This window comes from Ochotona princeps, chromosome 5, assembly GCF_030435755.1.
Source record: "Ochotona princeps isolate mOchPri1 chromosome 5, mOchPri1.hap1, whole genome shotgun sequence".
Classification (NCBI taxonomy): Eukaryota; Metazoa; Chordata; class Mammalia; order Lagomorpha; family Ochotonidae; genus Ochotona; species Ochotona princeps.
In genome coordinates this window covers 101,192,575-101,214,776 of record NC_080836.1, presented here as the reverse complement: position 1 = coordinate 101,214,776, position 22,202 = coordinate 101,192,575, and the positions used below count along the sequence as shown (strand labels likewise).

General features: G+C 46.6%; 1 protein-coding gene across 18 annotated transcripts in view; it reads left to right on the top strand.

Annotated features, from left to right (window-relative positions):
- TRIP12 (thyroid hormone receptor interactor 12) overlaps positions 1-5,196 on the top strand; it is a 127,537-nt gene extending 122,341 nt beyond the window's left edge. For all 18 annotated transcript variants that reach the window (XM_058665088.1, XM_058665086.1, XM_058665085.1 and 15 more), the window contains 5 exons: positions 467-631; positions 1,571-1,684; positions 3,564-3,658; positions 4,028-4,131; positions 4,669-5,196. In XM_058665088.1, the coding sequence (XP_058521071.1) occupies positions 467-631; positions 1,571-1,684; positions 3,564-3,658; positions 4,028-4,131; positions 4,669-4,865 (675 nt within the window). In that variant the 3' untranslated portion in view covers positions 4,866-5,196. The remainder of the gene's footprint in view (positions 1-466; positions 632-1,570; positions 1,685-3,563; positions 3,659-4,027; positions 4,132-4,668) is intronic.
- The last annotated feature ends 17,006 nt before the right edge of the window (positions 5,197-22,202 follow it).

Genomic DNA, 22,202 nt, shown 5'->3' with positions numbered 1-22,202 from the left:
TGTTCTCTCATGTTGGCTTTAAGGGTTTGGTTTGACCCTGTGGTTTCCTTGAAATCTTTTTTCTTCATGTTATTCTTTGAAGAAGAAATTATTTTACTTCTGAATCTTGGAAGTGGTTCAAGTATCTATCTCCAGAGTTTTCTTAGGATTGAACTTTGCTAGTTTAAAGGAAAAAAAATTAACATTACCAGATGAAACATCATCTGTATTTGTACATTACTGATTGTTAAGTATTTGTAAATATGTATACTAGCTGCCTCAAGATCAGCCTAAAATTAATCACATTAACCAAGCTGATTAACCAATTAATCACATTTGGCAAGCTGTTAATGACCTGTCAACTTTGATTGGAATATGCTAAAAAAGAATGAAGCTCACCTGAAGGAATACTGAGTTGCTTCCTTAACACGAAGACAAGGAAGTGAATGAATTCTTGCACTCACTCCTCTCTCCCTTTGCTTTTTAGACCAAAGAGAGTCTACAGTATGCATTAGAAACCCTGACTATGAATGGCTGCTCGGTGGAAGACCTAGGACTGGATTTCACTCTGCCTGGGTTTCCCAACATTGAACTGAAGAAAGGAGGGAAGGATATACCTGTCACTATTCACAACTTGGAGGAGTACCTGAGAGTACGTCACTGTACCTCGTGGATGGGCCACACGGGCTATGGGTGCGGGCCTTACCTGGAGGCCCGACCTGGAGACGGCAGAGGGAAGGCACTTGTTGCAGTGAAATACAGGCCTGAAGTTATCTGTTCCCAGGAAGGCCACGGGAGAAGCCTTTGCTTCTATTTGCTCTTGAGAGAGCTTGTATATAGCCTGAACTGAGCTGTGATCGAACCTGAATGTTAAATGAAAAAAGCAACTGAAGAGCAGCACCACGTTCACCCTCGCTGAGCTGCATCTGCCTGCCTTTAAGCCCACTGACTGCAAAGAATCACCCACCCACCTGTGTACTTGCAAATTACTAGATTGTGGTCCTTGGCCATACTCACTCAATTTAGGGGAAATAATTTATATTCAGTACAAATTTCATTTTAAATTACAGCCTACATATAGCTTTGTTACTAATGTGCTGGAAATTTTGTATTGGTTTATTCTTGCTATTTGGGTGGAAAGAGCGTTTGATTAAGTCATTGACAGTTACATCTGCTTATGTAAAAAAGCAAACACATACATACTTATGATTTACCAATTTTTGTGGAATGTATGTGTAATCTGATTCAATTTCTAAAACCTGCAGTAGTCTGGGCTACACCAATCTGAAGCCAGTAGCCTGGAGCCTCTTCTGATATCCCACACGGGTGTAGGGTCCCAAGGCTTTTGGGCCCTTACTGCTATCCTAGGCATAAGTAAGGAAATGGATGGGAAGTGAACCAGCCAGGACATGAACTGGCACCCATATGGAATTCTGGCAGTTGCAAGGCGAGGATTTTGCCACTGAGTCATTGCACTGGGCCCCATAATAAATTTTTAAGTATCCAGAAGGATGTTTAACTGTGTTTTGCCACCTACTTTATAGCACAAAGTTTAAAATCTTACTACAATTTATTTTTTCTTTTTTTGCAGCTGGTTATATTCTGGGCACTAAATGAAGGTGTTTCTAGGCAATTTGATTCCTTCCGAGATGGTTTCGAATCGGTTTTCCCACTCAGTCATCTTCAGTACTTTTACCCAGAGGAAGTGAGTAGCTTTTACCTGAAATGGTACATCTGCTTCTGTATTTAGGACAGTGTTTGCACCACCCAGTCAAGGACCCCATGATTGTCAAAGTAGAGGTTTGGGAGCAGGGCTTAGATGTCCTGGGAAAACTGCTTTCCTGAGTAAAGTGTCCCTCAGGGAGTAGGAGCCCCCTCTGGGTCACGGGGAGCATCCCTTGTCTGCTGATGGGAATTGGGGGCTCTGGTGTAGGCAGCATCCTCTGCAGGTCTCTGGTTGACTCTGGTTGCAGGAGTGCTGTGAGTTCACAGCAGGGACGCGACTGAAAGTAATTCTTGCAATGCAGACACCTGTTTGTTACCTTTTTTTTTTTAAGATTTATATTTATTGGAAAGGCAGACTTACAGGGAGAAGCAGAGACAGAGAGAGGTTTTTTCATCCGCTGGTTCACTCCCCAGATTATTACAGTGATCAAAGCTGAATTGATCCAGAGCCAGGAGCTGGCAGCTTTTTCTGGATCTCGCATGTGGGTGCAGGGTCCCAAAGTGTTGAGCCATCCTGCACTGCCTTCCCAGGCCACAAAGAGCTGGATGGAAATAGAGCAGCTTGGACATGAACTTGTGGCCAAATAGGATGCTGGAGCCACGGGGTGGAGGGTTAGTTTGCTGAGCCACAGCATCAGCCTGTGCTACATTTTTAAAATCCAGTTTTAGAATACACCTTTGCTAAATGACTAAATCTAGAAGTCTTAATGCCAGCATTTAAACCTTAGTTGCTATTTTTGTGTTTACTTTGACTTGTACTTAGAGTTTGTGGTGAGCTTGATAATTTGAAGTATTACTGCGTCTCAGCTGGAATTCAAAGCCATCTATGTTCTGTCTGGGCTTGAATCAGGTCCTTGATGATATGGCTGAGGAACCTGTTCAGATTACTGTATCTGACCAGACTGTTGGGGTAATCCCTCTTGTGTAGGAGAATAAAAACTAAGAGATGGAAGGTGCATGACAGGGAAATTTCACTTGCTTTTCCCAAAGTGATTTTTTTTCTCAAAGTATGCAGTCTTGCAGAGAACAGTAGAGGAAAAAGTTCTAATTTGAATCTGATGGTAGTTTTTCTAAGAATATAGAGATTCTTGCCTTCTGCCATTCCTTCTGTGGCCTTTGGGCAGAACAGATAGCCTCAGTAGCAGGTATAAAGCTGCGCGTTTGTTGATATCTCAGTCCACCTTTCTTCTCCCACTGTGCTCTCCACTTATCTCTCTTATCTTTAGGCTTCTGTTCTTGCATGCTGTTTCTGGAAGCTAGGATTCATAAAATCTGCCTCATGAAAAGCAGGTTCTCATTTTTAAGTTTCTAAAGTTGTGAGAAGAATAGCTACCAAAGCTGAAGTTCAGGGCCTGAATCAGGTGTGGTACGTTTGACTTCAAAGGTTCTCGAGGTCCTGGTGCGTAGAAGTGGGCAGGGACATACATGGAACAGGGCTACTAAAAAGACATGAAAATGAATCGTTCTAGAAGGAGCTTAAGTAAATACTGAAAATAGTACTCTTCCAAAATATTTATTCACTTACTTGCTATGAGGGAGGCAAAGAGAGAGTGCCCTGATTTGCTGCTTCACGTCCCAACTTCCCGCTGTGGCAGTGGCTGAAGGCAGAAGCTAGAAATTCAGTTCAAGTCTCCTGCATTCTCTGCAGGAACCCAATCACTTTAGCCATCACTGCTCTCTGTCATGGTCTCTACGAGCAGGGACACAGACCCAGACACTGCAGTGTGAGCTGTGGGTGTCGTAGCTCTGGACCAGGATCCGCCCTTGGAAGGAGTACTCTGCGGCTACATGCAGGCCTTTGTTTTTGCTGAGGTGAATGCAGATGTTCTTCTGGTAATTCTTCCCCTCAACATTCACAGCTGGATCAGCTCCTCTGTGGCAGTAAAGCAGACACTTGGGACGCCAAGACGCTGATGGAGTGCTGCAGGCCGGACCATGGTTACACGCATGACAGGTAGGCACTGAGCCCGGTAGACAGAAGTGGATGTGTGGAAGCAACTGAACCTTGTGGGATCATCTTTCTTAATTTGTGTGCCTGTGGTTAATTCTCACAACTGAAGACCCAAGAGTTTCTTTTTCAAGTATTCTCCTGAAACTGAAGAAAAGATTTAATCCCCTCAGTAAATGTTGTGACGCAGAAATACCTGTGCAGTACCAGATCAGGTCTTACTTAACTACAGAAGTCATCATTGTATTTTAAGTTTTAGCTGTACAGCAAAAATATTCCATTTCAGAGGACATTGTGGTGGGAATTTGCATGATTGATCACTGATTCTCAGGGTGTGATGTGAACTGTAAAGTGTTATGCGTTGCTTTGTTGCAGTCGGGCTGTGAAGTTCCTCTTTGAGATCCTCAGTAGTTTTGATAACGAGCAACAGAGGTTGTTTCTCCAGTTTGTGACCGGGAGCCCAAGATTGCCCGTTGGAGGTAGGTGTGGTGCTGCAGCCCAGCATGGATCCTGCCGTGGGGGTGTGAGTGAGAGTTACAAACCAACCGTAGGAGGTTGCTTACTGGACGCGTATCCCTCTTAGAATTGGTTTTCTGTTCGTGATGCTGTTCATTGAGAGAACATCAACAGGAGAAACAGTTACGGGTTGTCTCACACGTGTGTGATGCTGCTTACATTTCTAGGGTGTCCCAACAAATGAAAGTGAAGTCTAACATGGTTTCTCTGAAATGTGTCCCAGCATAAGTTGGATTAGTGCTTGTTTTTAAAGTAAAATGAAAATTGGAAGGCATTAAGAAATGTTATGCAGTGATATTTCATGATGAATTAATGAAGCAGGTTCGATGCACAAATTCTGGGTTAAAAATGTAAAATTTCCAAACTGAAAAACTTGGTGAGAAAGCATACACTGGGGTAAAGGGGGAGGGTGTGCAGCAAAGCGGCGTGATGGTTTTCTGATAGTAGCAGCACTGAAAATAGTAAGTTCTTTGGTCTGTCTGCTTTTTCTCTTAAATCAGGATTCCGGAGTCTGAATCCACCTTTGACAATTGTCCGGAAGACATTTGAATCAACAGAAAACCCAGATGACTTCTTACCCTCTGTAATGACTTGTGTGAACTATTTAAAGTTGCCGGACTATTCAAGCATTGAGATAATGCGTGACAAACTATTGATAGCAGCAAGAGAAGGGCAGCAGTCATTCCATCTCTCCTGATTACAACGAGAAGTCAGTGTCTGCCTGTTACAGCAAAAGAAAAATCATGGTTTCTTTTCTAAATGTATCACCTGAGTCAAGGAAACCTGTTACGCCTTCTTGTGGTAGGAAAACGGCTTGTGGATTCTAAGAGACACTTGGTTGATATTAATGGCCCCATGGACTTAAAGTGATCAGGCCCTAAAATGTTGTGATGAGGTTTCTTTAGCAAGTTCTTGTTTAAATTATCATTTATTTGATGAGTGAAGTTTTTAACTTGCTTTGCTGTGTGAAATTTGAAAAAAGGGATGTTTTTCCAAGCTGGAATAATAAATGTCGCTGTGCAGTTTAATTCTGGGCTGTGTGTATCCATCTAGCAGAATGTGCAGTCTTTTTCCATCAAAGCCCCCCGTGTTCCTGATAGGCGGAGTCCAGTCGAGCAGCCCCTGTGCTTTCTGCTCCCCTCTGACCTCGTGCCCGAACTCCCTGTCTGGTTTACACAGTTGTCACATTGTCGTTAGCCATGGCTTTTGTTGTCCCATGTTCTCTCCAATTGAGACATAATCTATGATTCAGTGAATTGAAATACTTTGTCACTACTAGGTAAACTTTTCTTCTAGCTTAGTTTGAATCTAGCTGTAGCGTGGTAACTGACCTTTGACCCTGTGACAAGGTAGGACTGTTTACATTGACATTCTGGTAGCAGCCTCTGGGATAAAGGCACAGAAAGCTCAGGTGCTCAGAATCATTTCTTTGGCATGAGTCAAAACGTCTACAGCTTGGTTAACTAGAATTTTTTTCAGTGCCGGCAGGGCGTTTTAAATGGGTGTAAAGGTATAAAAAAAAACTGGAAGTTTTTAATTCCTGTTGGAGTGAGCAGTTCTTTTTCTCCCTTGCCCAGTTTTTGTTCATGGTCTTCTTCCTTTTCAGTCTCCACTCTCCTTCCCCTTCTCCCAGTGGTCACTTGGAACAGTTCAGCCTTTGTCTCACAGGGAAAAGCACCTGTTAGTAGTAACTTGAAGACCATAAAAAGTGGAAAGAGATTCCTTCCTTAAGTTTCAAAATTACATACACTTTAGAGAAATTTCTGTACGTTATTTCTGAAAATTAAAATGATAGATCCCCCCCCCCTCAATTTTTTTTAATTGGCCTTTGGGAAACCACTTTGCTTTCTCTTGGTCTAGTGAAGTCTTACCAAATTAAGAAGTCCTTATATACATCAGTAGCCTTACATGAAAACATCTCCCCCTGGCAGCCAGCATGGGAAGAGACCCCCAAGTGGGAGAGAGCTGTCACAGGAACTTGGGGCTAGAGTCATCTGTGCTTGCAGATTGTGCAGTGAATCTACCTGCAGTCCCAGGAGTTGGTTTCTGGAATTTTTCCACTGACAGTGCAAGAACTGTTAGCTTCACCAAGAGGCTGACCCATTATTTGTTTTCAACTGTTCTGATAACCCTTTTTACAAGTTCTGTTAAACTTTAAGTGTATGTAAACAAAATAGTGTTTCCTGTTAAAAATCCTTATTTTTAACATTTTATCCGTGTTGTGTCCTTGACAGGTCTGACCTCATGGATTCTAAGAGGAATGTGTTGGTTTTGACTCAGACTCTGGAGTGTTTCAAACGCAATGGTTTTTGTTCTGAAGCTTTCAGTCTTCAGCTTAGTGTTTTGAGTTTGTTGGCTAGGAAGGCCTTTCTCATTTTAGAGGTCTCTCTCAGTAGAGGCCTTAATGCATATTAGGGAAAAGACATATACTCCAGTTGCTGTTACTCCAGTATGCCTTAAATTTGTTTGCTCAGTTGTCCTGTCAACAGGCGCTGACTTCCCAGTGTGCTCTGGACACATAGGTAGGTAATGCCTGCAGTTTTCTTGTTCCTTAACTCTTGCTGTCAGATGGAGTCAGGCAGGTGCCAGTCACAGCTGACACTGAATCCATGTTGTCATTTAGGCAGTAACAGTTGATTTACTTTGTAGGAACTGAAGGAAGGACAAGGTTATTTAGTATAACTCTCCTCTGTTCCCCCAAAGAAGTGTTGTTGAAAGTTCCAGGTGGTTTAACTGGGAACAGAGAGGTAGTTCTGGTAGCCTGGGCCAAGCCTGGCAGATAGGTTCACCACAGCTGTAAGATTTGTACTTTTCTGCTTTCAATTTACTGTGTGAGTGCTGACCGAGAGCTTCCTTGGATCGTGGCAGTCCACCAAGAAGGTGGTGCGTTCAGCATCCCTCCTCTGTAGGTGTGGCTGTTGAGTTGTATGCATAACATGGAAAGGAGTGGTGCAGCCAATCGAGGGGCCCTTCACTTCCTTCCCTGGAGTGACTTCCCAGGACATCTGGTGTGTAAAGAGCAAGGGACGAAGTGCTGACTTGCACATGCAGTAACTTAGACCCACTTCTTGATTTTCCACAATAAAGATTATCAAGAGCATGTTAGAGATTGATTGGTGTCCCGCTAACTCATCCTGTCTGTGAAAGTGAGGTCAGGAAGTGGGAATGTGGGAGTGTCATTGACATTTCAAGAAAATGGGACTTGCTGTGGAACTCTGAAAATATATTCAAAAAGCTAATCGTTTCCTGAGGAGGGGCTGCTGGATGAGGTTGTGAATTGACCGTTAGCGAAGAGAAGCAAGCCCTGGCTCTCTTTTTGCACCTGTTTGTTTCTCCTACTGTAATGAGAATGTTGTTTGGAAATGTCATCTCTGTATCTATGATTCTCTGAGAAATGCTCTTGTATCATTCTTGGGGTTGACTTGGCAATAGTTTGCTGTCATAGTGAGGATAACCCAGTGACAAGTCTCCCAAAGCTTCCTTTGTTACCTCAACAACAGCAGCAACATCCTGACAAACTAGAGCATTTATATATACAGAAAACAGAATTGACTGTTTTCCAAGAACACAAAGTTAACTGTTTTTAATGCAAGGAACAATTATTGACTCTGAAGATTCATTCTGCATAAAGGAGACATTCTTTAATATTGGAAGTGGTGGTTTTATTTTGACTACAAGCCTATTACCAAACTATAACCAATTGCTGATCTCCTGTAAAGCGTTTTTTTCCTTTTATCTCAAACAGTGATTTATATGAACTGTTGGAATAATGGAACCTCAAACTACAGATGTGTATGTAAAACTGTCTAAAATGCACTGACTTCCTCCTCCCTGACTATATTTTTAATAAACAGCATTATCCTATATGGCCAGTTTCGTTATGCGTAACTAGAGGGTTTTTGAGAAGTGGTACCTGCTTTCCTGGGAGGCTTTTGAAAAGCTGGTTTTGCTGAGTCGTGCTGTATTCTTGGCTCTGGAAAGTGGTGGAGAACACGCCAGGAGACAGGGATTCAGAGACAGCTCTGTTATTCCTGGCGAGAGATGTGCACTTTCTCTGAGTTTGCCTATATGCTAATGAAGTGCCACCTTTGCATCTGGAAGGTATTTGGAAGTGTGTTGCTTTTAACTGACTCTGGCTTAGAGCGCTGTGCAGTCACTGCTCTGACTTTTCATGAGTGGCTTGTCTGCTCTTGACAAACGTCCACAGCATTCTGCATCACTGAAATGGAAAGGTTGAATTATTTATGGAAGCAGATGATGAACTTTTTACATGAGGAGTAATTGAATCTAGGGGCTTGTTTTTCTGTTATCGGGTATAAGCAGGTGAAATACATACCCAGGGTAGAGATGTACAGCACATAGATTGGAAGTACATGTGTGTTGTCTTGGCATGATTGCCTAAAAACGAACAGGACATTGGTGAATTTCTTGATCTGCAAATTGGCAGCATGACACATAAAAAACAAGAGAGCTTGCAGCTGGTCTCTGACCATTCTGTTTTGGGGGCTTGGTGGCAGCACACTTGACAGGGTCGGGTGAGGAAATGTGAATGTTTTGCTGTGAATTAAGTTATAAGTTTTGCCAGTTACTGAGCCACTGTTCCAATAACAAGCCCACAGGATCCCTTGGGAAGCAGTGCACTCGAGGGCTGGGGTTTGGCACTGCAGTATGGTTACCCCATGCTGTTCTTTCCACTTATTTTCAGCAAAGTTGGTAAGCCCAGGGAACCCAGTCCCCTGCTTGGCTTCCCCATCTTCTTCATGGGAAGGGCTGGCAGAAGGGCAGTGCTGAGGCCTGGAATGGTGCTGACAGCCTCCTGCAGGAAGCTGCAGGGTGCCGGGGGGACCCACACGCATGCTTGCTCCTCAGGAACTTGCCCAGGGCATTCCAGCAATCTTGAGAGGCAGCTGAAAGGGTCTGTACCTCCTCTGCCTCTTTGTGCCTGAGAGGCCCAGGCTCGCATGTTGGACCATTGCACAGTTAGTAAGGACTCACATCTTCGCAATGCATTTTAACATTCTGTACGTGACTAAGATGCATTGGCCATTAATATATATAACTGTCAAGAAAATTATGCTAAGATACATCACGGCAGAAACTACAAATCCAGTTGGCAAAAGAGGTCTACATCATTACAGGTTACACTGGCAGTTGGCAGTACAGTTACATGGGAAGTTGTTGCTGGTTAAAATGGAAAGTTAGCTGTAACAGAAGGATTCCCAAAGTATGTCCTGATATCTGTTGCGGCTGAGTCCCTGGGCTTTGTGAACCCTTGGGGACGGGAACAGAAGGCCCTGCCTGGCTGCCCAGAGTTTTACACTCCATGTTGTTGAACTGGTACCATGGTCTCTTGGGTCACCATCTCGTATTAATACAATTGGCTTCTTACATTAAGAACCGCCTTCCAGTATTTTCCATAGGCACAGTTCTTGCTGGAGGGATCATGGCAAAGCATTTTTCTGGAGAAAACAAACACGTTTTTCTCCTCCTGCTTGTGCATGGCCATAGCACTTGGGTGACTGACAGCTCCCGGTGCCCCTTGGTAGGGTGAGTGACAGGGACTATGTGCCCAGCTTTTACAAAGCCTTCTAACGTCACCTTCAAGACTCTGCAGAACCTGGATGGGGAGGGCAGCCAAAGTGACTTCAGTCAGCAAGAACCACAGTTCCACTCTGCCTCAACTAAGGGACAGTGTGGTGGCACTCTGCCCTGTGGTGCCAGCATCCCATGTGGGTGTTGATTTGTGTCCTGGCTGCTACACTTCCAGTCGGGCTGTCTGCTCGTGGCCTGGGAGAGCAGCAGAGGATGGCCCAAGTGCTCGGGCCTCTGGACCCATGTGGGAGGCCCAGAAAGAAGCTCCTTGCTTTGGCCGTTTGGAGAGTGAATCAGCAGCTGGAAGACATTCTATATCTCTAAAAATGTGCCTTTCAGATATAAATCTTTAAAAACAAAACAGAAGAATAATTTTAAATAACTAAATAGATTGAGAAAATGGCATCCAGATACTGCAGGCGGCCTGTAAGGTAACAGAAAGCATGACATAGAGCAAGGTGTTTCATCCACTGGTTCATCCTCCAGATGACTAAAGTGGCCACAGCTGGGCCAGTCAGAATCCAGGACCCTGGAGGGACCCCACTGCGGGTGGCAGGGGCCTAAGCATCTGAGCCATTGTTGGCTGCTTTCCCCAGCACATTAGCAGAAAGGGAACAGCCGGGACTCAAACCAGTGCTTACATGAGATGCTGACAGTGCAGACAGCTTCACTCACTGTACCACAGCACCAACTGCTACGCAATTTTAACTTGTTCATTTATTGTGAAAATATCTAGAATTGATTAGGTCAAGAACCTAAATGTCCCAGGAAATATTTTGGTTCCTGTCTTAAGTACTTCAGTGGGTTTTCTTTGGTTTCTACTGTTAAGATGGGAGTGGAGCTGGGCAGGACTAGCGAGGTAGTAACCACTGACTGCTACTGTCAGATTCTTTAGGCTGTAAAACAAAGGATTCACACAATGGGAGGGGCAGAGAGGATGGTACTAGGGAAGTAAACCAAACTGCTTTTACAAAGTGAGTTTGGGGCCTGGCGCAGCAGCCTAGCGGCTGAAGTCCTCACCTTGCGCATGCCAGCATCCCATATAGGCACCGGTTCTAATCCTAGCAGCCCTGCTTCTGATCCAGCTCCCTGCTTGTGGCCTAGGAAAGCAGTCGAGGACGGCCCAAAGCCTTGGGATCCTGAATCAGCGTGGGAGACCCAGAAGAGGCTTTTGGATTGACACAGCTCTGGCTGTTGAGCCGCTTGGGGAGATCTTCCTCTCTATCTCTCCTCCTCTCTGTATATCTGACTTTCCAATAAAAATAAATCTTTAAGTGAGCTTAAAGTGGGTGCTGTGACACAACAGGTAAAGTCACCACTCAACGATGCCAGCATCCCAAATCGGTGCACTTCCCATCCAGCTCCCTACTGATAGCTTGGGAAAGCAGCAAAAGCTGGCCCAAGTACTTGGGCCCCTACATCCAGCTGAGAGCTGGGTGAAGCTTTTGGTCCCTGGGTTCGACCTGGCCCAGTGCTGGCTATCATGGTCATCTGGGAGAAGTGAACCAGTGGACAGAAGACCCCTCCCTCTGTCCGCTCTGTCTCTGGGGGCTGGGGGGTGTGGGGGAGAGTGACTGAGTGAAGTGCCTCTCCCAGGATCAGGAAACTTGTCATGCAAACAGTGGAGTTTTGGGGGTTTCCTTGTCAAACACCACTGGCTCACAGTTGTGGAGACAGCAGCTCACAGGTGTGGCAGTCCATGCGGTCACTCTGGAGCCTAACGGGATTAGAACAGGGACTTCTGGTCTTCCTCCCAGCCAGGGGTCTTGGCCCCAAACCTAAGACTTCCCATGGCTCCTGCAGCCCGAGGGTCCGTGTCTGTGTCACATTTGCAGGCTTCCTCTCCTGAGCATAGATGGGTGGGGTCCGAAGAACTGTGTGCCCCGTGCTTCCTGGAAGCTGTTGCAGGGGAGACACCCTGCCTTCACCCAGGAAGCAGAAAGGCAAGAAGACATGCCACCATCTGACCGTGAGCTCACTGCAGTGACGAAGTGCCCATTATCGAAAGAGAAGTGATCTCTGCCTAGGGACGTGCCTCGTCTCCTACAGGTGCGGTGGCAGTCAAGGCCCACCCAGAGTTCAGGAGAAGCTCCTCCTCCAGTGCCCACCTTTTGCCAGGTAAGGCAGTGTTCCCAGGTTCTGGACATCCTTTTTGGGAAGTCGCAGCTAGCCCACAACTGATGCTAAGCAGCAGCTCCTGGGACTTTTGGCCTGTGGCTCCCCACTTACAACCTTCTTCACAACAAGACTTGTGTTGAGGTCCACAGTGTGGCTCATGGCCCAACCTGGGCCTCTGGGCCTCTGGAGGCCCAGTCTGTGTGGCAAAATCAACAAGTGTGACAGTGATATGCGCAGGTGACGTGGTGCATGAAGTAGACTTGTGTCTCCTTTCTGAGTCTCACAGGGCCTCTGGGAAGATTAAAGAAACAGACGTATAGCTCCTTTCTGTGGTTTTGGTCATGCTGGTTCTCTTCCCCAGGAATCACTTGTACAAAAATGATACCAGGCCCGGCACAGTAGTCTAGTAGTTAAAGTCCTCACCTTGCACACACCAGTATCCCGTATGGGCACCGGTTCTAATCCTGGCAGCCCTGCTTCCCAACCAGCTCCCTACTTGTGGCCTAGAAAAGGAGTTGAGGACGGCCCAAAGCCTTTGGGACTCTGCACCCACCTGGAAGACCCAGAATAAGCTCCTGGCTCCTGACTTCAGATTGGTACAGCTTTGGCTATTACAGCCACTTGGGGAGTGAATCAGCGGATGGAAGATCTTCCTCTCTCTCCTCCTCTCTGTATATGTGACTTTCCAATAAAAATAAACAAATCTTAAAAAAAAAAAAAAAAAGGAAGTATGTATTTGACAGCAAGGGGGAGAGAGAGAAAACTCCCTATTTGCAGATCACTCTTCAAATGCCTGCTGCAGCCAGGGCAGGCCAGGCTGAAGCCAGGAGCTGCCCCACGTGTCCGTGTGAGGGACCCAAGTGCTGCCTTCCAAGGAGCAACAGTGGCCAGAAGCTGGATTGGAAGCAGGGAGCTGGGACCCAAACCCAGCACCAGGTTAGGAGATGTGGGTGTCGCCGACAGTACTTGATCACAGCATCCAAGGCCCACCTGTCTGTGCCTTACCGCTTGCATTCTGAGTCATGCAATTTCAATGTGTGAATATTCCTGGGATTCTGTCCTTCTAGATGTTAACTCCTGGTATTCCCCTCCCCTCTCACTGCCTTTGTCCTTAAAAACAATGGCAGAACTTCTGCTGGGTTCTCCTCCCATGAAAAAAAAAGGCTAGACAGCAAAGCAGGTGAGCGTGGGAGCCCAGGACTTCCGTAAAGGAGAGGTGAGGTGCTTCCCCTAAAAGGTGGGCTTCAGAGTGACTTCCAGGATTGCTCTACTCTCCATGATGGTTCAGGTAACTTCTCCCTGAGAATGACGAAGCAGTGAAAGGAGAGAACCTGCAGCAGGGACGGAGTGGGGAGGCAGCAAGGAGAGGAATGAAGGGTGTAGCTGAGCCAAGGTCCTGGGGCCCATGGACAGATGGACGCTTTATCCCAGACACTGTGGTTGGGAACAAGCTAGCCTATCTGTCATGTGTAACAGAGGGCTAAGGGCGAGGGGCCAGTCACTACTGCCGGTCCAGCCCTGGTCCTGCCCCAGTCTTAAGTAATAAGCAAAAGCAAGCTTTCCTCAAAGTACTGTGAGGGCACAGGCGGGAGGGCCCTGCACCGCCCTCCCCTCCCCTGAAGTCTCTGAACTGACAGTTCTCCAGCTCAAGCAGGGGATCCTAGGAACCCCTGGCCCACAGCAAACTGGACTTGGGGTCAGCAACTGGGGGTGGGAGGATCGTGGTGGGACTAACCCCTAGGAACTGTGGAATCTGATGGAATTCGGAGTGTCAGAATTGAATTACAGCACAGGATACTCGGCTGGTGTTAGAGAACCGTGCCTTTGGAGTCAGAAGGTGCCAGAGGCCAGCTCCAGCCAAGTCCGGAGCTCGGGAAGAGTGTGTGAAGTCGGCAATAAGGAAAGGCTCGAACACTGTCCCTTGGTGCCCTCTTGCAACAGCTCAAGAAGCTGTCTTTATTTACCCAACCACATCACAAGCTTCTGCACAAACAATTAATTGTTCCATTTTTACTTCAAGACTAAGGGGGCATGCACAGATATTTGGTCATTCTGTCTACTTCATGGCTAAGCAGGTGCCCCTAAAGATAACTCTGCAAAGTGCTGTATTCATATTGTTCAAAGCAAGCCATTGTTCATTCTTCAGTAGTAGCAATGGAGTGACAGGCCAAGGCACATATGATTACCTGCTAATCAGTAATACATTCCTACCACATTTCTATTTCTACAATTTACCAATCATTTAATGCAAAAAATATGTCACAAGGAAAAAACAAAAATCTAAGACAAAAGTTTCAAATATTAATCCCCCCTGCAATTACAGGCTCTATAACCCCACAAATAATCAAACAATAATTAAAAGCATATCTCCACAATACTAATAAAAGCACCCTTTAATTTCTCTAGCCAAAAATTATATAAGAGGCTAAAACATGTACATTTCCTGTGCTCCAAAGAAATTGCAAAGACAGGCTAGCCTTTAAGGTTACAGTAACTGTAGTTATCACTATAGCAGTTTCAGCTCATACTCCCATCATTTTCATTAATTTTTAGGATACTTATCAAGCCATTTCCCAGAAGGCATGCCGTGTGTCTGAGCCAGATTCTAAGGCAATGGTTAGGCACACAACAATGTGTCCAGAAACTGCATGGGCTTAATTTTGCTCCTGTGTATAAATAGTTAAAGGCCCACATTATCAGCGACATTAACTCCCAAGCTCACATCGGTTGCAAAAACCATTTCACACAGACAAACAACAATGCCTCAATAGATTACAAAATTCTTAGTGAGGTGGTTGAGTGTCCATGCAAAAGGGGGTGAGACTGCATCAAAGTTTTTGGAGAGACATCCACTGGGCCTTGCCAAACAGCTGGAAGCTCCTCTGGGCCTTGCCAAGTGGGGGAGCTGTTCTCTTCACACCTTTGTGTCATCCACACCGACTGCATGGACACCAGCAAGAAGGGTTGAGCATTGAGAAACTGAGTTTTTTGTTTCTTCCTTTTTATAACCAATAGCATACATTTCCTTGGTGGTTGCCTTCCAGAAGTTTTTGGGTGAACCAATATGATGAACATGTGGTTTTCTATTTGAGGATTGATCTGGTGTTTTTTGTTTTTTGTTTTTTTTTTCTGTATCTCTCGTGTTTTCTTTTAAGGACAATTCACCTTCACTTTTTTTTTTTTCTAATTCAAATTTTGCACCTTCACTTTCCACATGGTTTGAAAGTGACTTAGGGGACCTGGCGGCGTGGCCTAGCGGCTAAAGTCCTCGCCTTGAACGCCCCAGGATCCCATATGGGTGCCGGTTCTAATCCCAGCAGCTCCACTTCCCATCCAGCTCCCTGCTTGTGTCCTAGAAAAGCAGTCGAGGAGGGCCCAATGCTTTGGGATCCTGTACCCGTGTGGGAGACCTGGAGGAAGTTCCTGGCTCCTGGCTCTGGATTGGCACAACACCGGCCGTTGTGCTCAGTTGGGGAGTGAATCATCGGATGGAAGATCTTCCTCTCTGTCTCTTCTCCTCTCTGTATATCTGACTTTGTAGTGAAAATAAATAAACCTTTTTTTAAAAAAAAAAAAGTGACTTAGCCTTGTCCAACTCCAGAGATGGTCATTGGATGTCAGCCCAGCCAATCAGGATGCAGCATTCCCTGGGTCACTATGGTGAGTCCTGGAATGTGACCTGAGATAGACCAATCAAAATCAAGAAGCTCAATATCATAGACATTCCTGTAAAGAGAAACTGTTTTCCTACTGAACTTTCAGCTGGTAGGATATACAACCTGGAGTTTCCAGGACCATCTTAATGCCCCACAAGAAGTGCGTGGTATGCGAAGAGAGAGAGGAGAGCAGTCCTGAAAAATGAGATGAGAAAAAAAATGCTGATGGCACTGGGCTCCTGGATCCTGCCTGATGGGGGGAAATGGACATGATCCACCACCTTAAGCTTGCCACGCACTTCCTTAGCTTGTAACATAGCAGCAGGGTTATCACTGCCACTCCACTGGCGAAGCACCCGCTCCTGTCCCTGAGACCGAAGTGAGGACATGTGCGTTGTCCGTGACTCTTCTAAGATTTTCCACATGGAAAAACCTATGATTTCTGTTGCTTGTTTTACTAAGCTAGTTTGAACTGAGTTAGTATTATCTGCAACCAAAATAGTCCTGTCTAATGGAAGGGTAGGATTGTAAGGTTTTGACTGTAGTTTGCACCAACACCTTCTAAATGATTCTGGCCTATGTAGCTCCTGCAGGCAGAGTATCTGGGCCTCTTTCCTTCTGCTTCCAGGACTTGCTCCCCTTACAACTTCAGCCTTTGTGTCTTGGGTTGTCACTCTGGAAGGCAGGATATCTTCAAATACAGTGTCCTATATTATGTTTGGCCCGTTTTTCTACTCACTAAGAAATGAAGTTCTAAATGATTGTTTCTCCCTATCTGCTGCAAAGACATCAATCAAGACAAGACCATGTGATGCTGGTCTTGGCATTTGTGGGCTAAATTCTATTTGCAGAAATGAAACAAGCCGAAGGATAGAAGAAAATTAAAATGAGCAACATCCATTTAATTTCAACATTTCTTAGTGGTATAAGGGAGCAAATTGCTTGTTTTTTTGGAGACTCAAAGACCTTATATATTTAGGAAGTTCGCTGTACAGGAAAACAGCAGGCAAAACAGTAGAACTTATTAACTAAAGCAATGTATTGCCTTATTGGTTACCTATAAAAATTAACTTCAAGTCTCCCCCAAACTTAGAAAAACTTGCAGTTTCTAACTAAACAGGTATTTCCCTTTTGTATTTTTAAAAAGATTTTGTATATTTTACTTGAAAGTCAGAATGTCATAGGAAGAGAGATCTTCTATCTGCTAGTGCATTCCCCCAAAGGCCACTATGGCCAGAGGTGGGCTGCTCTGAAACTAGAAGCTAGGAGCTTCTTCTAGATCACCCACATGGATGCAAGGGCCCATCCTCTTCTTCCCAGGCCATCAGCAGAGAACTGGATCAGAAGTAGAGCAGTCAGGACACAAACTGGTGCCTTGAGGGACGTTGGTGTGACAGATGGAGGATCAGTCTGACACGGTGCCGACACCATAGCTTTTGCAGTTTTCATGATGCTTTTTACAGTGGAGGCCACAGGAGCAGGACGGAGAGGCCAGGCTTTGGAGACAGCCTTTTTTGTATACGAGGACTTGAAGCAGGCTCCAGTTTGTCCTTTGACTAGTGGGGAGGAGAGCGCCCGCCTCTCAGGGCCGTGAGGATTCAGTGACAGAACAGGTGTGAGGCTATGGCCCGTTGCACACACTCAGCCAGCACTGCAGCTCTTCCTCCCAGCTGCCTTTGGCATCATCCCCTCCCTGTGTCCTAGGCTTTTACTTTGACACCTGTCCTTGTTTGAGGTCCAGCCCTCTGAATGTGGGAAATTAAAGGACAAATACACCAGTGTCTTGTTAGTTCTTCTCCTGAAAGAGGGTGTCATGTGACGGGTTATGATGCCGTTCATCTCGCCGGGTGGGAAGGCAGCTTCTGCTTGTAGCCGGAAATGGTGACTGGAGGTAGATGTCTTCTCCAGCCCCAGGTCTCTCATTCTCTAAGGGTCAGCTTGGGGGTTAAACCTAGTCCTTGCCATGGGTAGAGCCTGGCTCAGTGAGCTGTATAGCTCACCCATTGCAGCCAAGGAGGGGGAAAAACTCACATGGCCCAGGGACCTCACGCCTGGCTAACACCTGCCTGACTTGTAAAATAGTATCTGGTTATCACTACCAAAACACCTGTTCCTGTATCCCAGCACGGAGGGACAAAGACTTACGTGTGTAGCCCATGTGCCCCACAAGCCAGTTAGTGACAGGGCCACATGATAACCTAAAGCAAGCAGGCAGCTGGGTGTGTCAGGCTCCGTGTGTGTGTGTGACAGAAACAGAAGAGGAAAAGAAAGCAGCTTACAGCCACAGAAAGTAAAAAGCTTGTCCCACTACCTGAACGTACTGATGCCAAGTTTACCATCAAAGCCATGGGGATTCTGTAGTCAACTGGCATTTGCTTTCAACATGGCATCATATAAGGTTGCAAATAAATAGCACTGTATTTTTTTTTTTCCTACCACAATAAGAAAGGGAAATAGCCTCACCTAGTGGCTTACTGGAAACAAAGTAAGAATGATGTTTTGACTTTGGAAGATATAGACACAGAACCACTTTCTCATTCTGAAGCACGGAGGACAATGAATATCAGGTTTTGCTAATGTCAGCTCCTAACTCACTTGCCCCCCCCCCCCCGGGGTTGCAGGCCAAACCCCGTGAAGGCAGGAGGAGGCTGTGACCGGGACCCTCCCTCTCATCAGAGCCTTTTGAACTTGGCTGTGTTTGCAGGTCATCGTGAACAGGAGAGATCCAGAGGGATCGTGGCACAGGGCATGCATATCACTTCCCCTGCCCAGAGGGACTGAATATTTAAAAACATCTTGAAATATTCAGAGGCTTTTCTTTCCTCTGTGTGCAGGTGACACGGTGTGCTGTGAACTGCTTGTCGCTTCAACCAAGAAGTGACCCAGCGGAAAGGGGTATGGTTACCTGTGCAGTCTCAGGTTAGTGTCATTTGCTGGGTCTGATTCCCTGTTTGGATCACATCGGGTTCAGAATACTAAACTGTGTTTTCAGGTGGAGTTCTTTCTTTGCTTGGTTTAACCACTCTTGGTAGTTGTGTCTATAGTTGACGGAATGCCACAGCAATGGTTTAGTTTCATTGTTAAACAGAGGCAGGCAGTGAGTGGGACGGGCCTCTGGTCGCTTTCTGTGTCCTGTTGTGGCTGGCCAGGATCCCAGCCATTAGCTGATTGGGCTGCCCATATTATGGGGAGAGAAGACAGGCAAGTTTGGGAACCTGCTCCTGTGGTGCCGAGAGGCAGAGCTGCAGCTGAAACCAGGGCTCAGCTGTGTCAGCCACACTCTGGGCCCCATCGGGGCCACACTGTTGCTAGGATCCTCAGCCACAGCCTTCTCATCACCCTGTACCCCTCCTGTTCTTGGGCCAGCACTATCAAACCTCTAGTTATTAGCATTTTCTTCCAATTTTCCTTCTTTTGCCTGAAAACGTGTTTTAATTTTTAAAATTTCTTTTAAAGAGAGAGAGAGATCTCCCATCCACTCATTTACAACCCAAATTCTGCAAGAGCTGGGGCCAGGCCGAACCGAAACCAGGAGCCAAGAACTGAGTCCAGGCCTCCCAGCTGAATGATAGGGATGCAGCTGCTGGGTGCACCACCTGCCTCCCGCGGGCTGCATCAGCACGAAGCAGAAATTGGTGCAGGGACTGAAGCCAGGCGTGGTGGTGGAGGAGACGGGTGGCCATAGCAGCCTGGAGCTGTGGTGCCGCCAGCCTGCCCCTAGAAAAGCATCTTAGAGCCGTCTTCCACCCCTGACTTGTTGAATACGGTGGCTGTAAACTTTTATGGGAAGTCTATACTCTTTTTTGCCGTTGACAAACTGTCTGGTTTGTGGGAAAGGAGTTTTTCTCTCTACTGTCTTCCCCTGAAATTGTCACCTTGTAGAAGTTCACCTTACATCACCACCATCAGGGACATCGCATTGGTTTCTTGTTTAGGTGGCTTGGGAACCATGTTGAGACAAACCATGGGCAGGGAGGAGAGTGAAGGGAGGTGGGGGAGCTCCCGTTGACTTGGACTTGAAAACTGCCTTTGTCCGCTAGTGGGGATCATTCTAGGTTTACTTACTGTAACTCACATTCCACTCATTTCCTTACATTCCCAGGGGCCTTCCCCCAACCCTTTGGTGACCGAGCCCATGGTGGCCCTTGGGCTGAAAGCTTGGTCTTGCGAGCCTGGCGTGTGATGCTGTCCCACCGCTGCCCACACCTGAGTCCTTGTCGGCCCTCACAGCCTCCGCATTACACTGTGAGTGAATGCCGAACATGGCGGCCCGCGTTTCTCAGCTCTGTGTTTTTGCCTGTCCTGGCTTCATGTGGAGGCCTCGTCTCTGGGCATCCTCACAGGTTATGCAGCTCGGATGGTGCTTCCTGGGGAGGTTGGCGGTGTCTCCATGGGAGGCACAGGTGTGTGCTGAGAGCCTGCCTCGGCCACCTCCTGGCTGCATGACCCTGGAGAGTTCCTCGCCTGAGGTCAGCTGCCTCCCCCACCTATGGCCTACTAGTGCTGACACAGAATCCCAGTCAGCTGATTGGGGGTAGCCACTGGCAGGGAACAGCGCAGAACTTTCTGTACAACCGCTTGATCAGGCTTTGTAGCATATCCTTGCCAACGAACTAGAGAACTGTGTATCTGCGAGCTCTCCATCGTTCCATGCCTCTTATTTACCCTGATGCTAATGTAGTGAGGCAAGAAGAGGGGGAACAGGTGGACAGTCAAAACGCGAGCTTCAAATTAACCTTCTAGCTTATGCCACAATCAGCTGAGCATGGGCCTCGATGGAGATGTATGACATGAAATTGTGGACCAAAGCTGGCATTTGAGCCAAAGGTGTGCCGTATCGTTTTGAGTTTACGTAGGTGTGACCCTGAGCTGGCAGGCTTCCTAAATGCACCCCGCATGCCTTCTTCTCCGGATCCCAACCTAGGTTTTATTCTAAAAGGCAGAGAAGAAAGCATAGGAAAGGGCTTGACGGTCTGGGCATAGCACTAAATGCACAATCTATGAAATCAGCAGGCCGGACGTGTCCACATTAGGAATGTTTGTGAAAGACACTCTCAGAAGGACAGAGACAAGCTGCCAACAGGGAGGAAATACTTGCCAGTGACAGATTTCACAAAGGACTTGCTTATAGGTATCAAACAGCCTCACACATGGTAGAGCATACGTTAAACCTCACAAGACAAAGAAGTAAGCATACAAGCAATCCAACTCAAAAGTGGGCAACAGGCTTGAGCATCTCACGCTGGGAACACCTCAGTCTGAATGTAGTCCTCAAGAATCCTCTGTCAGTGCTTGACAAGAGATGCAGGTGGGGAGTGTAGGGGGTGGGTGTAGGGCTGGGATTAGGGTCGGAGCAGTGGGACCTCCGTCCGCACCCCTGGCATGGGGTGAGGATGCTGCCCCTTGCTTCTCCAGCGTGCACAGCAAGGTGCCCTGTTGGGACAGGGAGCAGCCCTCACACACACCGCATCTGTCAGCACCTTCATCCCAAACTTCCCATTCCCAGGACTGGGAGAAGTGTTTCTTTTGTTCAGAAACCTCCCACTCTTGGCTATTTTGCTATAGTGGTATGAACAGCCTAGGAACACACAGGACATGAGCCCCAGTGGAGATGTTTTAAGGGCAGTAGGCATTAGGGAAGCAGCGGCTAAAACCATGAAGAACTACCATTACATACCTATAGCAACACTGAGACAGAGAATGTTGACCAGACCACGTGCCGGTGGCTGATAACCAGGAGCCTCTTCTGCGCTGCTGGGGACCGGAAACAGGCAGTCTGCTCTGGAAAACAGCGTTGCAAACTCACAGCCAGTTCAACATAGCCTCGCCCAGGGACACCACAATCACATTTCCTAGTTGTTCACCTTGAGAAACGAAAGCCTGTGCTCACCTGCATGCAGGTGTTATTGATTGCAGCTGTTTCTAAAACCTGTGAACACCCAGCGTTTCTTTCCACGGATGAAACGGCCCACGTGATGTGGAGTCTCTTGTATGACATTCACAAAGAGACAAAACCCACAGACAACACACTAATGGTTGCCTTAAGCTGGGGAGGGGAGGAGGAGCCAGCAGTGTTTGGGGTGATGTAACTGCTCTGTAGTCTCATCATGCAGGCGGTTACAAGAATGGATATATGTGTTAAAACCCGCAGACCTGTGTCTTCTAGTCAGTTTCACCATATGTGAATTAAAAAAATGATTATGCATGTAGAAAAATATATGTACCATTTAGTGTATCTTTTGATGAGTTTTTTTTTTTTTTCTTTTTGGCCTTTTGAAAGATTTCCTTATCTATTTGAAAGAGTTACAGAGAGAAAGAGAGCAGAGACAGAGAGAAAGGGACCATCCACTGGTTTGTTCCCCAGATGGACACGACAGCCAGGGTTGGACCAGACTGAATCCAGGAGCTTCTTCAGGGTCTCCTGCTGCTGCTTTCCCAGCACGTTAGCAGGAAGGGGAGTTAGAAGGAGAGCAGCTGGGGACCCAGAAGGACAATCTGAGGGCTATCGGAGGGTAATCCTTTGAGCGATCACAGCATGGAGTCAGGGCCTGGGATGAGCAAGTGTGTGGTGAAGCCTTGAGCTCACATATCTGTCTCTGCTTTGCCACAGTGATGCAGGCTGGGGAAACCCAACACCACCCAGGTCCTTGGCTCAGAAATAAGCCATC